Source organism: Populus trichocarpa, chromosome 10 (genome assembly GCF_000002775.5).
Source record: "Populus trichocarpa isolate Nisqually-1 chromosome 10, P.trichocarpa_v4.1, whole genome shotgun sequence".
Lineage (NCBI taxonomy): Eukaryota > Viridiplantae > Streptophyta > Magnoliopsida > Malpighiales > Salicaceae > Populus > Populus trichocarpa.
This window is the reverse complement of record NC_037294.2, coordinates 637678-651701: the sequence shown is the minus strand read 5'-3', so window position 1 is coordinate 651701 and position 14024 is coordinate 637678. Positions and strand designations below refer to the sequence as shown.

General features: G+C 28.7%; 1 protein-coding gene across 2 annotated transcripts; it reads left to right on the top strand.

The window, feature by feature from the left end:
• Positions 1-11933: 11933 nt before the first annotated feature.
• Positions 11934-13541, top strand: LOC7477223 (ethylene-responsive transcription factor RAP2-3). Of its 2 annotated transcripts, XM_024609593.2 has the most exons (3): positions 11934-12221; positions 12765-13045; positions 13076-13541. In XM_024609593.2, the coding sequence occupies exons 1-3, from the start codon at positions 12017-12019 to the stop codon at positions 13304-13306; spliced, it is 717 nt and encodes a 238-aa protein (XP_024465361.2). In that variant the 5' UTR covers positions 11934-12016; the 3' UTR covers positions 13307-13541. The 2 variants fall into 2 exon arrangements, with proteins under 2 accessions (XP_024465361.2, XP_002315490.3); XM_002315454.4 differs by having other exon boundaries at positions 11935-12221; positions 12765-13541.
• Positions 13542-14024: the final 483 nt, after the last annotated feature.

Sequence of the window (14024 nt, the reverse complement as noted above, 5' to 3'; positions counted from 1 at the left end):
AAAGATGAAAGTTGATGAAACTATTTAAAAATATAAAATAAGACTTGTTGTTAAAGGATTTAAATAATAAGAATGTATAAATTATTTTGACACATATTCACCTATATTAATAATAACTTTCATACAAATAGTAATAGCCATCATAGTATTAACAAGCTTAAAATAAATCAAAAGAATGTAAGAATAACTTTTTTAAAATGATGATCTTGACGAAAAGGTTTATATAAAACAACTCGAAGGATTTGTTATTAAAGGGCAAGGAAAGAAAGTTTGTAAGCTTGTTAAGTTATTATATGCTTTAAAACAAGCTCCTAAACAATGATATGAAAATTTTGACAAAGTTATATTGTCAAATGAGTTTAAAATCATTGAAGTTGATAAATATATTTATGTGAGAAACACATATAAACATTATGTAATTGTATGTCCCTATGTAGATGATATAAAATGAGCTATAATGATTATATGATCAAATATATCAAGAAAATTTTACCTAATAAGTTTGACATGAATGAGTTGGGTATTGTATATGTCATACTATGAATAAAATTACAAGGACGATTGATGGATTGATATTCTCTCAATCTTATTATGTTAAAAAAATTCTCGATAATTTTTTTAAAAATGACAATGACATTATCAAACACTAATGAAAATAAATGTACATCTATCAAAAAATAAAGTTGAGTGAATATACCAATCTGAATACTCATGAATAATTATAAGAATGTATATTATAAATTGCACAATACCAGATCTTGCATACTCAATTAGCAAACTAAATAGATTTACCAGTAATACAAACTAAATAGATTTACTAGTAATACAAACATGGGCCATTATAAATCAATAAATATTTGAGGTACATCTTTGACAATAAGTTACATTGTACTAGTTATCCAATGGTACTAAAAGAGTATAGAACTGCAAATTGGATATCCAATGGCTAGGATTTGAAATTCACTATTGGATATGTTTTCACACTCTTTGAAGTAACTATATCTTAGAAATTATCTAAATAAATATGTATTGCAAGATAGATGATAAAATCAGAGTTTATTGCTTTTGATAAAGTGAAAGAGGAAGTCGAATGGATTTGGAATTTTTTAAATGACATTTCATGTTGGCCTAAGCTTGTGCTAGCAATATTTGTATATTGCAATAGTTAGTCAGCAATTGAAAGAGCATAAAATAGCATATACAATGATAAGTCTAGACATATAATTCATAGAAATAATATTGTCAAACACTTTCTCTGAAATGTGATGTTTTAAAGTTAAAAGCATAGTTTTGAAACCCGACCCGGTGGTCGACCCGGTCATCACGGGTCAGATGGGTTGACCCGGGTTAACCCGGGTCAACCCAAAAAAAAAAGAGCCAGAGAGAGTTAGAGATAGAGAGAGGTGTTTTTTTCCTGTGGCATATATCTATCCCTCTCTTTATTTTCTAACTCCCCTCTCATATACATTAACAGTCTGTTAATAACAGTTGTTAAATTTTAACACAAATCACCCACTCTCTCTCTATCTCTCTAGCTCCAATGGAAGCCTCGGCAAAATCCTCCACAAGAATTCAAAAGACCCCAAGCCCCAAGAAAGGATAAGGGTCGAGATTAGGGCACATTTGATGGAGAAGCCGCTGGATCGCGTTTTCAGGTAGGGGTGCCCTGCTGCTGCTATTGTGAAGAAGAAGAAAATGAGCTCTTTTTTTTGTGAATATGGCAGCTGAGGTGGGCTCTCTGGTAAGGCTTTTGAGTGGATACACAGATGATAGGAACGTTGTGGTGATTCTGTAGAGAGCGAATCTCAAGAATTGGACCTTGATTTGCAAGTGCCAAGTGGTTGGGAAAAGAGCCTGGACTTGAAGGTAAATTGGTGTTTTCATATGGGTTCCGTTTGTTTCTTGAGAAAATATTAAGGAAAAGAGCATCGAAAGGGTCTCAAAATATTATGATGATCATCCTAGCCTTTTGATGTTTCATGAGATCATCGAAACAGAGTTTTTGATGCTCAAGAAGAGATTTTATATGTTTTTCATGCCTGTTTAAAATTATGATTTTTTCTTCATTTTATTTTCTTTGAATTGAAATTTAAGGGCTTTACAATTTCTTTCTGTTGGTGCGAAGATATTTTTTTATTAAATGATTTACTTTGAAATCCTCTACTCTTTGATATCCTCAGTTTGGTTTCTGAGAAAATGTAGAAATAGGAAATGAGAGTCCAAAACGACGTGGTTTCACGTCCATGTATATTAAAAAAAAACAGAGAGGTCGGGTCTCAGCCGGGTTTACCCGGGTCGCCCGGGTTCCGGGTTGACCCGCCAGGTCGACCGGGTTTCTCCGGGCCAACTCCCCAACGGGTTTTTACTTAGACCCGGACCGGTTCCAGGCCCGGGTCGGCCGGGTCGGCCGGGTCCCGGGTCGACCCGCCGGGCCGGTCCGGGTTTCAAAACTATGGTTAAAAGTAAACATTGGGGATCTACTTACTTAAAGTTTAATGAGAGAGCTTGTGTATACTTCATTAAAATGAATGAGCTTAAAGGGTTTAAAATTGAAAGAGTGTCATAATGGTAACCCTAACTAGTTGTCTAGAGATTCCAAGATCTAGGTTTAAAGAAAATAAATAAATCATGCGACATTCTAAGTAGCACATGAAAATAATTATTTCCTTTTTATTCCTATAATGAAAAAGGTGTTAATTATAGTTTGATAAAGGTGAGCCTTGCTCTTAATGATTTTTATATATTGGTTTACCAAGTGGAGTACAACATAAGAATTATAATGAGTTATCACCTATATAGATGAGAAATATGATTGTTTATTTTAGAATTATGAAAGGTTGAATTATTTAAAGCAATTATGAAATCAAAAATTGTTATGAGACAAAATAACACAATCATGAGAACCAAAGAAAAACCTTAGGCAAAGAACCATGTTAATACTTTTAACTTTGATTTACACAAAAGACTGAATAGTTCAAGACATCGTGTTCACTAATTGACCAGGTAAATTTGATAGTACTTCACTAAGAAAAGGTTCAAAGCCAAAAGCTACCTATCATAATATAGTAATCTATCAAAACATTATCTCTTTATGAATATTTGAGTATGTATATGTTAGTCAGATAATTTCCATTCATATAGTGTTGTTAAAAAATTTATTTTTAAAAAAATAAGGTTAATTAACACATTTGAGGCAAAATTAAAATCAAATGATTAATTTTTATATTAAAGACCCTACTTTGAATAGGATTGCATCTTTCTAATTGAATGAGTGTTCAAATTTTGTTAATTGATCGCTTCCTTCTAGTTAATTGTTGTTTATAGTTGCTTGGTCGACTAGTTGATTGATCCTTCAACATTCTTGGTTGATCAATAACTTTTCAACTTTGATGCTATTAGCAATGGAATTGCCAATAGAATATGATAATGAAATTTTTTATCGGTATTTTTCATTTCTAATAGAATAAAAAACCCTGACAAAATATTTTTTAATGATAGTTTTTTATGGCAATAAAAAATGCCAACAAAATTATATCTAAACAATGATATTTGTCGATGTTATTAAAATTATTTTATAGTGATTTAACTCTTATATTCATCCATATTAGCATGACTTACATGTTAGCACAAAAAATAAATACAAACGGGACATTTTAAACACGCAATAAAAGGAGAGAGACGCGTGCAAGCATTAACTCCGTGGGAGAAATATTGAGATGAACATATTCGTAGGTAAGAAAACTAACTTTCTGTGGTGGTGATATATAATAGTAGAGAAAATCTGACAAATTGAGGAAACATCGTTGATCAAGAGAGTGCATTGCTTGCACTTTTCAAGTACAAGTTCCGCGTGATACTCCCACTACTAGTGGTCAACAATGGGGTTTTTCTTCCATTTGGGGGGGAATCTGACGTCTGCTTTGTGGTCACATACCTCGAGACAGCAACAGTGATGGCCTTGGGTGGATTGGCAGTACTGATGAGTTCGGATTGCGGCTTGAAGGGAGGGAGGGAGGGAGGGAGGGAGGCATAGGGTTTCTTGGATGCAGCCAAAAACATACTCGATCACTTCGAGAAGGGTGAGAATTGATGAGATACCAGCAATATTCATTACTCTTATCAGTTTTATCTTCTGGTGTATGATCTTTAACCTCATTAATTAAGCTGTGTGGCCCAGCTATGAACTGGAATAGCAGCTCTGGAAACGACAAGGATAATTGATGACAATGGCACAGCCAAGTTGACACAAAAGAAGAGCTCAAGTGTGAGGCAAGTTGGTTTGTCTACAGGAAAGCAATCATATATATGAGAAGTTGGGAAGTAGAAACAAAAGGTGTTATTAGCTGTTATCCTCTATGAATTCAGTAATTCATTCATTTTCTCCAAGCAGCATGGCGTCTCATTGTGGGTTGTTTCTGGCTGTATATGCTCCCTTCTCATGGTAGTTTTTAATGAAGCCTAGTACTCATCAATGGGCAAGTTCCCAGAGTTGCTGCAGGAAAAATATTGTCCAAGTTTGCTCTCGTTTTCACTTGTGATTTGTATAGATAGATAGAGAATAATATAAATTTTATTTAAAAATATAAATATTTGAGTTGAAAATTTTTTTAATTTAATATTAGAATTCTAATAATTAAACACTCACCAATTTGAATATCATCATTTTTTTTAATTAATAAAATTAAATATAAAATAATATAAATTATATATTTACGTAATATACAAGGCAATACTTCATTATTATTAAAACAAAATCATTTTTTCAAAGTCAAAATTGAACACTTTAGACCTTTTGAAAAAAAAAAAAACAAGAAGTTAAGACTACGAGGAAGGAGAAACGGGAAGAGGTAGGATAAGAAATTTATTTATTATTTTTTGGTCTTAACACTTGACAATAATAATAAAAAAAAACAATTGTTTTCATCTTTCCTGTTTGGAATTGTGTTTTAAACAGTATTTTATAAAAATTTAAATTTTTTTTATTTAAAATTAATTCTTTTATATTTTTGAATTATTTTAATGTGCTAATATCAAAAAAAAAATTAAAATAAAAAATATTATTTTAATGTATTTCTAAACTAAAAATACTTTAAAAAATAATGACTACTACATCCTCAAACACTCCTTAAATCATAACCTAGCTCAAACAAGAACCTAAATTTGAGTAACATGCCTATTAAAAAAATATGATTTTTTTAATGTAACTTAAAAATTATAGACTATTATTTTTATTAAGTTTAATTTAGTGGATAAATTTTGAAATTTTCTAATTCAATTTTTTATTTAATTCGGGTTTAAAATCAAACTATATAGTATTTGTTTTGGTTTAAGCTGATTGACTTGATAAATTCAAAAACAACTTAATTAATTGGTAAAAAAAATTCAAGAATCAAATTAATAAAAATAAAATATTTTGACTCAATTTTTTACTTAGCTTGAGTTTAAGATTAAACAAAATAAGAGTTTTTTTAACGTGATTCAATTGATTTGATTGGTTAAAAAATACTCAAGAGTTTAAATATTATTACTCTTATTTTAATTAATAAAATTAAATTAAAAAATATTATAAATTATATATTGAGATGAAGCGAATACTTTATTATTATTAAAAAAAATCATTTTTTCAAAGTCAAAATTGAAAACTTTAGACTATTGAAAAAAAAAAAGTTAAGACTACGAGGGAGGGAAACCGGGAAGATGTGGGATAAGATATTTATTTATTTATTATTTCTTGGTCTTTACCCTTGACAATAATAATAAAAAAAAAAAAATTGTTTTCATTTTCTCCTTCATGTTTAGAATTCTGTTTCAAACAGTATTTCATAAAAATTTAAATTTATTTATTTATAATTAATTTTTTATATTTTTAAATTATTAGAAAAAATATTATTTTAATACATTTTCAAACAAAAAAATACTTTAAAAAGCAATCACTATCATACTTTCAAATACCTTTTATATCCTAGCGTATCTCAAACAAAAGCCTAAATTTGAGTAACATGCCTATTAAAAAAATAAGATTTAAATTTTTTAATGTAACGTAATGGTTATATACAACTAATGTTATTAAGTTTCATTCAAAATCTTAAAGAGTAACTCAACTGATTAGGTCATTCGTTTATCCCCTAATAGTCACGAGTTTGAGTTATCTCATGGCCAATAAAGATTTATGTGGTCATTAACTTCAGGGCCCGTGAAATTAGTCGAGATGCGCGTAAACTGACACGGACACCCATGTTAATATAAAAAAAAGTTTCAATCAGTGGATAAATTTTGAAATTTTCTAATCCAACTTTTTACTTAAGTCAGGATTAAAATCAAATAATATAAAATTTGTTTTGGCATTACCTAGTTAACTTGACAAATAAAAAAAAAACCACAATTAATTTGTAAAACAAAGTTTAAAAATTAAATTGAGAAAAAAAATTGACAGAAAAAAAATCTTTTGACCTAACTCCTTGCTTATCTTAGGTTTAAAATTAAATTGTATAAAAGTTTTTCTAACGTGATCCAGTTGACTTGACTGGTTCAAAAACAACTCAAATAATTTTTTTAAAAAATTAAAGATGAAATTGAAGAAAAAAAAAAAGAAAAAAAGCATTTGGTTAGAGTATTAAAGCATTTTTTTTTGTAACTTTTCCCTTTTTTTCATTTTTTTTTTCAAATTTTTTTTTTGTTTTTTTCTAACTTTTCTCCTTTTTTTTCGTTTTTTTTCTTTTTTTTTTCAATTTTTTTTCAAAATTACTTTTTTTTTCAACTTTTCTATTTTTTTTTTCTTTTGTTTTTTCCAAAATTATTTTTGTTGATTTTAATTTTTAAATATTGACCTGGTTAAAATTTTTACTTTGTAATTTTTTCTTGAAAATACTGTGGATTGCTTTGATGTTTTTCCACATAGTTTTTCTATTTTATTTTTTTATTTTTCAAAATTATATTTTTTATTGTTTTTTTAATATGGAGCTGATTGAAAATTTAGTTTTGTAATTGTTTTTCTTTAAAACATTATTTATTGCTACAATGTTTCTCCGCATGGTTTTTCTTAATGATTTTCTCTGAAATTATCTTATTTTATTTTATTTTTTAATATTGAGCTGGTTAAAAATTACAGTTACAATATGTGAAGAAAACACTTTAACTTTCCTAAAAAATTACTGCTGGTTGCTACAGTGTTTTTTCCCACATGATTTATTTTCTGTTTTCGTTATGTTTTTCCCTAAAATTATCTTTGTCAATTTTATTTTTTAAATATTAAGCTGGTTAAGAATTGTAATTACAAGTAAATACAAGTTTTTCCTCAAAAAACACTATGGATTGATATAGTTTTTCCTCACATTGTTTTTTGCCAGTTTCTTTTGTGTTTTTTTTTTATAATATTTTTTTCCAAAATCATTTTCATCGATTTTATTTTTTTAAATATTGAGTTGGTTAAAATTTAACTTTGTAATAAAGCTTAATCATGTGGGGAAAGTATTGTAGTTTTACTCATAAAACATTGTGGATTGCTACAGTGTCTCTCCGCATAGTTTTTTGCTGTTATAATTTTTTTCAAATTATCTTTTTTAATTTTATTTTTTTAATATTGAGTTGTTTGTGAATTACAATTACAAGTCATTACAAATAAGGCTAAATCATGTGGGGAAGCACTGTAGCTTTCATCACAAAACACTTTGAATTGCTACAGTGTTTCCAACATGATTTTTTTCCCTCTTTTTAGTGTTGGTTTTGTTATTTTTTTTGTTAAATTATCTCTGTTGATTTTTTTTTAATATTGAGTCGATTAAGAATTTAGCTTTATTTTTTTTTAAAACACTGTAAATTGTTGCAATGTTTTCTCATGTGATTTTTTTATAATTTTTTTCAAAATTATATTTGTCAATTTTTTTTTTAATATTGAGTTGGTTAAGAATTATAATTACAATAAAGCTAAATCATATGAGGAAAGCGTTGTAGTTTTTCTCACAAAACACTGTGGATTGCTATAATATTTCTCTGAATAGTTTTTTAGTTTATTTTATTGGAAAAAACATTATAGTTTTTCTCACAAAACATTGTCAATTGTTGCAACATTTTTTCTCATGGGTTTTTTTCCTTCCAAAATTATCTTTATTGATTTTTTTTAATATTAAGTTGGTAGAGAATTTAGCTTTGTTTTTTTTTTTTTTTTGCTTTTTATTAACTGAAAAGCTAAATCATGTGACGAAAGCACTGTATCTTTCCTCACAAAACACTGTAGATTGCTACAAATTATTTTGTTCAGTCTCTAAGTTTTTAATCACCAACACAACTTTTTTTTCCTTCATGAAATATTTGCTCCATCATACCTTTAATTTTTATTACTTATCTAGCGTTGGTTCACAATTATAACACCATCAAGTGCATTTGTTTTATAAGCCCGCGGCAGCGCGCGGGCAAGTCATCTCGCAAAATCTAAATTGCCTTTTTATAAACAGCTTGATCTTTTAGCAGTTTACAAAAGGGCATCCGTTGTACCAGTTTACAGAGATGTCCATTGTCCAGGGCTAATTTTGCAAGCTAGGATTAGGAAGATGAATATTTTCGAAGTTCCTAAGAGATGACTTGATGCATATCGGATATGTGGGAATTTAGAAAATAAATATTAAAAAGTAATTTAATTTTCAATATATTTAAAGACGGTAAAATATGTGGAGATGTGGTTAGGGTGCATGATTTTTAAATGTGAATTCTCTTTGTAAGTTTTATGAGTTCAGAGAACTTAAAATACTTTACTTCGATATTTTCCAATTAGTTATTTATATTTTTATATGACAGGTATTTTAAAATAATAAATAAAAACATATATGATTTTGTATTTTTAAAAAATATTTATATTTATATATTAAAAAATATCTATTTTTATTTTAACATACTAAATAAAAGGGAATAAGTCTATGTAATTGAATTTTGAAAGAGATAAAAATGAAACTACGTACTATGAATACTTTCATATTCATCATGGTAATCATCATGCTGATTTAAGTTCTAGATCTTCAGATTCATTTATAATTATAAATAAAGAAGATATTTCTTCTATAATTTCATATATTTTTATATTAAATTCATCATTTTGACTTGTAAGTGTTTTTTTTTTATTTATTATCAAAATACAATTCTTTTGTATTAATAAATAAAATATTTAACATTTTAATATAATTTCCACGAATTATATCTTGTATTTATATTAATTATGGTATGGAAGAATTATTTTATTATAATATATGTATCGAGATCTTTGTTATAGAAGAATTCTTTTATTATTAGATAAAAACTAAAATATGTCGCTTATTACTGTAGAGTTGGCACTGTATACATACAAACAAAACACTTTAGATGACAATGTGTATTTTTTTATAATTTATTTTGATTCTCATTTTATTTTAGATTATTTGATCCTAATTGAAAACCAAAATTAAAATTTCTTAGTCAATGATGAAATTGAAAAAATAAAAATCAAAATTAAAAAGGCGCTAAACATGGATGGCGTGCCAAACTTTTTGGGAAAGATACATTTTAGTTCTTGAACTTTTAACATAAATTATACAATTACGGTATCTCGATATTTTTTCAATTTAAGTTTGGTCATTTTTATTATTTTTTTAGTCCCTAGTTGAGAGAGGAAAGGGAGGTCACCAGATTCCAGCGGTAGAAAGAGAAAACTATCATTTACGTTCTTTTTTATGATGGAAGTTCATATTAGGTGTGTTTCTTTACCTTTAAATTTCGTGAAAAAACATATCTGAGTTAGGGTAGATTTTTAGTTTTTGGTAGATTTTTTTTTTTTGAAGTCATAGATAAATTTATTATGATTCCTACGGTTTTTTATAGGTGTTTTGGGTCATGAATTAATTTAAAAACAAGTTTTTGGATTAAAAAAACCTTAAAGCCTGATTTTTTGGTCACAACAGTGGCAGGAATCTAGGCAAAACCATACGATGAGTTGTGTGAATTTTTTTTCAAAACAATTTGTGGCGGACGATATATTTGCAACAAAAAAAAAATAAGGGCCTAGTTGTGTGGGCTTGACAGGACAAGACTATGTATTAGCCTTAATGAAATGGACCAGACGGGCTTGCCAGATCCAACAACGCTTGATCTTTTGTTTTTAATTTTATTTTAAATTAATGCTTTTTTTACATGGTTTTTTTGTTTCTAACATATAAATAGTGACTAGTGTTATTAAGGACTTTTTTGTTTCAAGAAAACTACTAGTTTCCAAACTTTTTAATGTTTGGTGAGCTCTAGAAAACTACTTTCCATGAAAGTAGTTTCCAACAAAAGCAAAAATAACCTTTTCCCACAAGAAAAGTATTTTCTTCTTTTTAATTCTGGATAACACTTTCTTTGTTTTTACAGACATAAAACCTTTTAGAAATCTCACTTTCCTTGTTTTCATACAAAAATATCCAAATATCTAACTCTCACGTAGTATCATTAACTAATTTAATTTTTTAAAAAATATTTTGAGGTTTTAAATATAAAATTTACTTAAAAAATATTTAACAAGATTATATGTCTATGATATTACATTTAAAATATTTATATTATATGTGTATTTATATTTTTATGTTCTTTTTTTTTCCCATAATTATACTTTTTATATCTCATTTTTTTTATTATTATTATAAGTGGTCAAATAGTTATAATCAATGTTATTTTCCAACTTTTTTTTTTGTTGCATAATTAAACACTGGAAACTGTTTTCCAACTCATTTTTAATGACAATGTTAAAATATCAAAAATTAATCTACTTTTCAAGAATTCACTTTCTATAAAAATCACTTTCTAAAAATAAGTATTTTTCAGAAAACAAACGGGGCATAAACTAGTTTTAGCCCAATCCAATGAGTTAACTCAGTGATACCCACTTAGAAGTTATTTCAAACCAGATTATATTAACGAGTTGGGTTATAAGTTGACCTAGTGAAATTTAGTTAATCAATAACTCGATTGATCTTGTTAAAATTTATATTAACTTTTTTAAAAATATATTATAAATGATGTAATTTCAACCTTAAAAAAATAAAATATTATTATTTTAAATTAATGAAAGTTCATTTATCTATTTCATAATCTAAGCCTCAAATTGAATAATGAACCAGACTGTCTTTTAGAACTCCGTTAAGAACTCGTCCAAATGGAAAATCAATTTTGATGCACGTATCAAATGTGAAAATACATTTTAGTTTTGAAAACATAAAGTAAAATGAAAATGGCAAGATTGTAATTTAAAATAACCCAAAGTTCAATTAATGTGAATATCACTCGAAAATCGCTCTGCATGGCAGTTTTAACTTTTTCTTTTTGAACTACTTTATTCACATGCGCGTTACACTCACTCAAGTTCTTAGCTGAACTGATTTATAGGCTCGAGATTCAACTAACTCAATACTAGAATCAGGCTGAATTTAAAAAAATAAAAAAAGTTAAAAATCTGAATAATCTGATAAGTTGGTTTGATAATTCAGTTGATGCGGTAAAATTCGGTTAAAAATTTAATTGTAATTCATTAATTATTTTTTTTTTTAATGAAAACAATATTATTTTAATTTATAAAAAAAATTAAGATTGATTTGAGTGACCCGATCAAAACTCAATAACCCAAAAAAAACCCATGATTCAAGCCTTGAATCAAGTCAACCACCGAACCGATTTAAAAACTTTCCTCGAGTTACATTAAAAAAACTCACTCAGTTCACTATTCCAATCAGAACCCTCCACGTCACACACTTTCATGACCTACTTGTCACTTAAGCACCCCGCCCATAATCCATGCTCGATATACTGTAATCACAACTTTCCAGATTTTACCTGTTTCTTTCTCAGCCGTTTGATCATCATCATTTAAACAAACGTGACCCACCACAAAAGGGAGATTTTCTCTGTCTGTTTGCTAGTAGATAGATTGTAACCGTCACTCTATAAAAACTAGGCCTCGTCCTCCTAATTTATTACACCATTTCCTCCTTCTCTTTCTCTGAAGAACTGGACAGACTAAAACATGTGTGGAGGTGCCATCATTTCCGATTTCGTATCCGTTAAACGTGGCCGGAAACCGACCACTGAGGATCTCTGGTCTGAACTTGACTCCTTATCTGATTTTCTTGGACTTGATCATCGTTCTATGAACAATATTAATAATGGTAGCAAAAAAGAAAACCTATCAAATCTCAAGCTCGCTCAAAAGCCACGCCAGCCCAACCAAGGTAATCAACAATATCTTTTTTTTTTAATTTTATTTTCTGGGTCTTTTCTTAATACTAGCGAGCTAGTTTTTCTGGGTTGTGTTTTTTTTTTAAAAAAAAAAATTATAATCTTGGATATATTTAATATATTGCGTAGAGACTTAAAAAGGAAAAAAGAAAAAGCATGCCCTTTTCCTTTTTGCATGAAAGTTTATGCCTTTAATTAATTTTTAATCTTGGTTTTGTTGTATTTGATTTTAGAACCTTGGCCTGACATTATCAATTATCAATAAAAATTAATACAATATTTTGATTTATGTCTTTGGTGCAATATCTATAGATTTTGCCGTCAGGATGATCTTGTCAATGGCTGTGTAAGGGTTTCTGTTTGTATGACATTTACTTCAATTTTTGTACATGGTTTTAGCATATTTGTTTGGTGTAATATCAAGAGATGTTATGAAGATGGATGGGCTAGTTTTTAACTTGAATTCTTGGCTTGTACTATTTTTTTGTTCTTGAAAGGAAAAGGTTTTAATTTTTTTTATGTGATTTTATATACAGTGATAACAGAGAGAGTTGAGAAGCCAAGCCAAGCAACAGAGCAAGAAGCCGGTAAAAAGAAGGTTCAGAGAACCAGAAAGAATGTGTATAGAGGAATAAGGCAAAGGCCATGGGGTAAATGGGCAGCTGAAATAAGAGACCCACACAAAGGTGTTAGAGTTTGGCTGGGCACTTACAACACAGCTGATGAAGCCGCTAAAGCTTATGATGAAGCCGCCAAGCGCATCCGTGGAGATAAAGCCAAGCTCAACTTCCCCCCTCAGCCACCACCAACGTCGGAGGCGGCGCCACCACCACCACCAAAGTCGGAGGCGGCGCCACCACCTGCCAAGAAACGTTGCATCTTGGGTCCTGAAACGGCTGCTATGGCTAGTTTTGAGCAAATCTTGAACTTGGAGTCGTTTCATGGCCTGGAAACGAAGCAGACGGCGGCCCAGCTGAGTTGTGACGGAGGTGGAAGTGGTGATTATAATTGTGACTCTGTGGACCCTTGGATGCTTGATGATCTTATCAACATCAGCTTAATTATTAGTAAAATATAATTAACTCCTAATCTGGCTAGTGATGCATGCATGTTCACTGCTTAATGTATTAAGACCCTGTTTTATTAATGTTGGTGCTTGATGTTTAATGCTTTAATTAAGCTATTGGTGTTTGGTTGCCGAACATAGTTGTGTAATAGACTATGACAATAAGGATTGTGCGTGTGCCCTGTTGTCGGTCCATGGGTTTGTATTGAAGAACAAATTACATAGTGTATTTTTGACTTTGTGGAAACTTTTCTTTTACAGTTTTAATAATTAAAAAAAACTGTTTTGTATTTTAGTAGTTTTTATTTGTAGTTTAATCAATAGAGAAAAAAAATTATTTGGTAAATTAAATAATTTTTATTTTTTACTGAATTTTATATATAATTAAATCTTAAATCTTGATTCTGTAAAAATTAATTTTATTTTACATGTAAAAACGGTTTCACAATCCAACGTATGTTTTTTAAAACCTAGTAAATTGTGTTTAAATATGTGTGGTGGAATTTATGTATGATTTTTATAGTAGATTTTATGTTTTTCAGGAGAAAGGAGAATATAATTTATGATATTTCGTACTTGGTTATTATTTTTTAATATTTTTTTGAAATAAGTGCTGGTTAATTAACTCTTCTTTATTGTTAATTCACCCTTCCTACAATACGGAGGATTTTATATTCATAATTCCCTTTTGCATTGATACTCGACTCGTCATTGAAGATCCAAAAGAAGG

What these genes read in the sequence shown, in the direction of transcription:
- LOC7477223 (XM_002315454.4), top strand. Translation starts at nt 12,017, where the DNA reads ATGTGTGGAGGTGCCATCATTTCCGATTTCGTATCCGTTAAACGTGGC. An exon ending in GCCACGCCAGCCCAACCAAG is followed by an intron (nt 12,222 to 12,764) that starts GTAATCAACAAT and finishes TTTTATATACAG; the next exon opens with TGATAACAGAGAGAGTTGAG.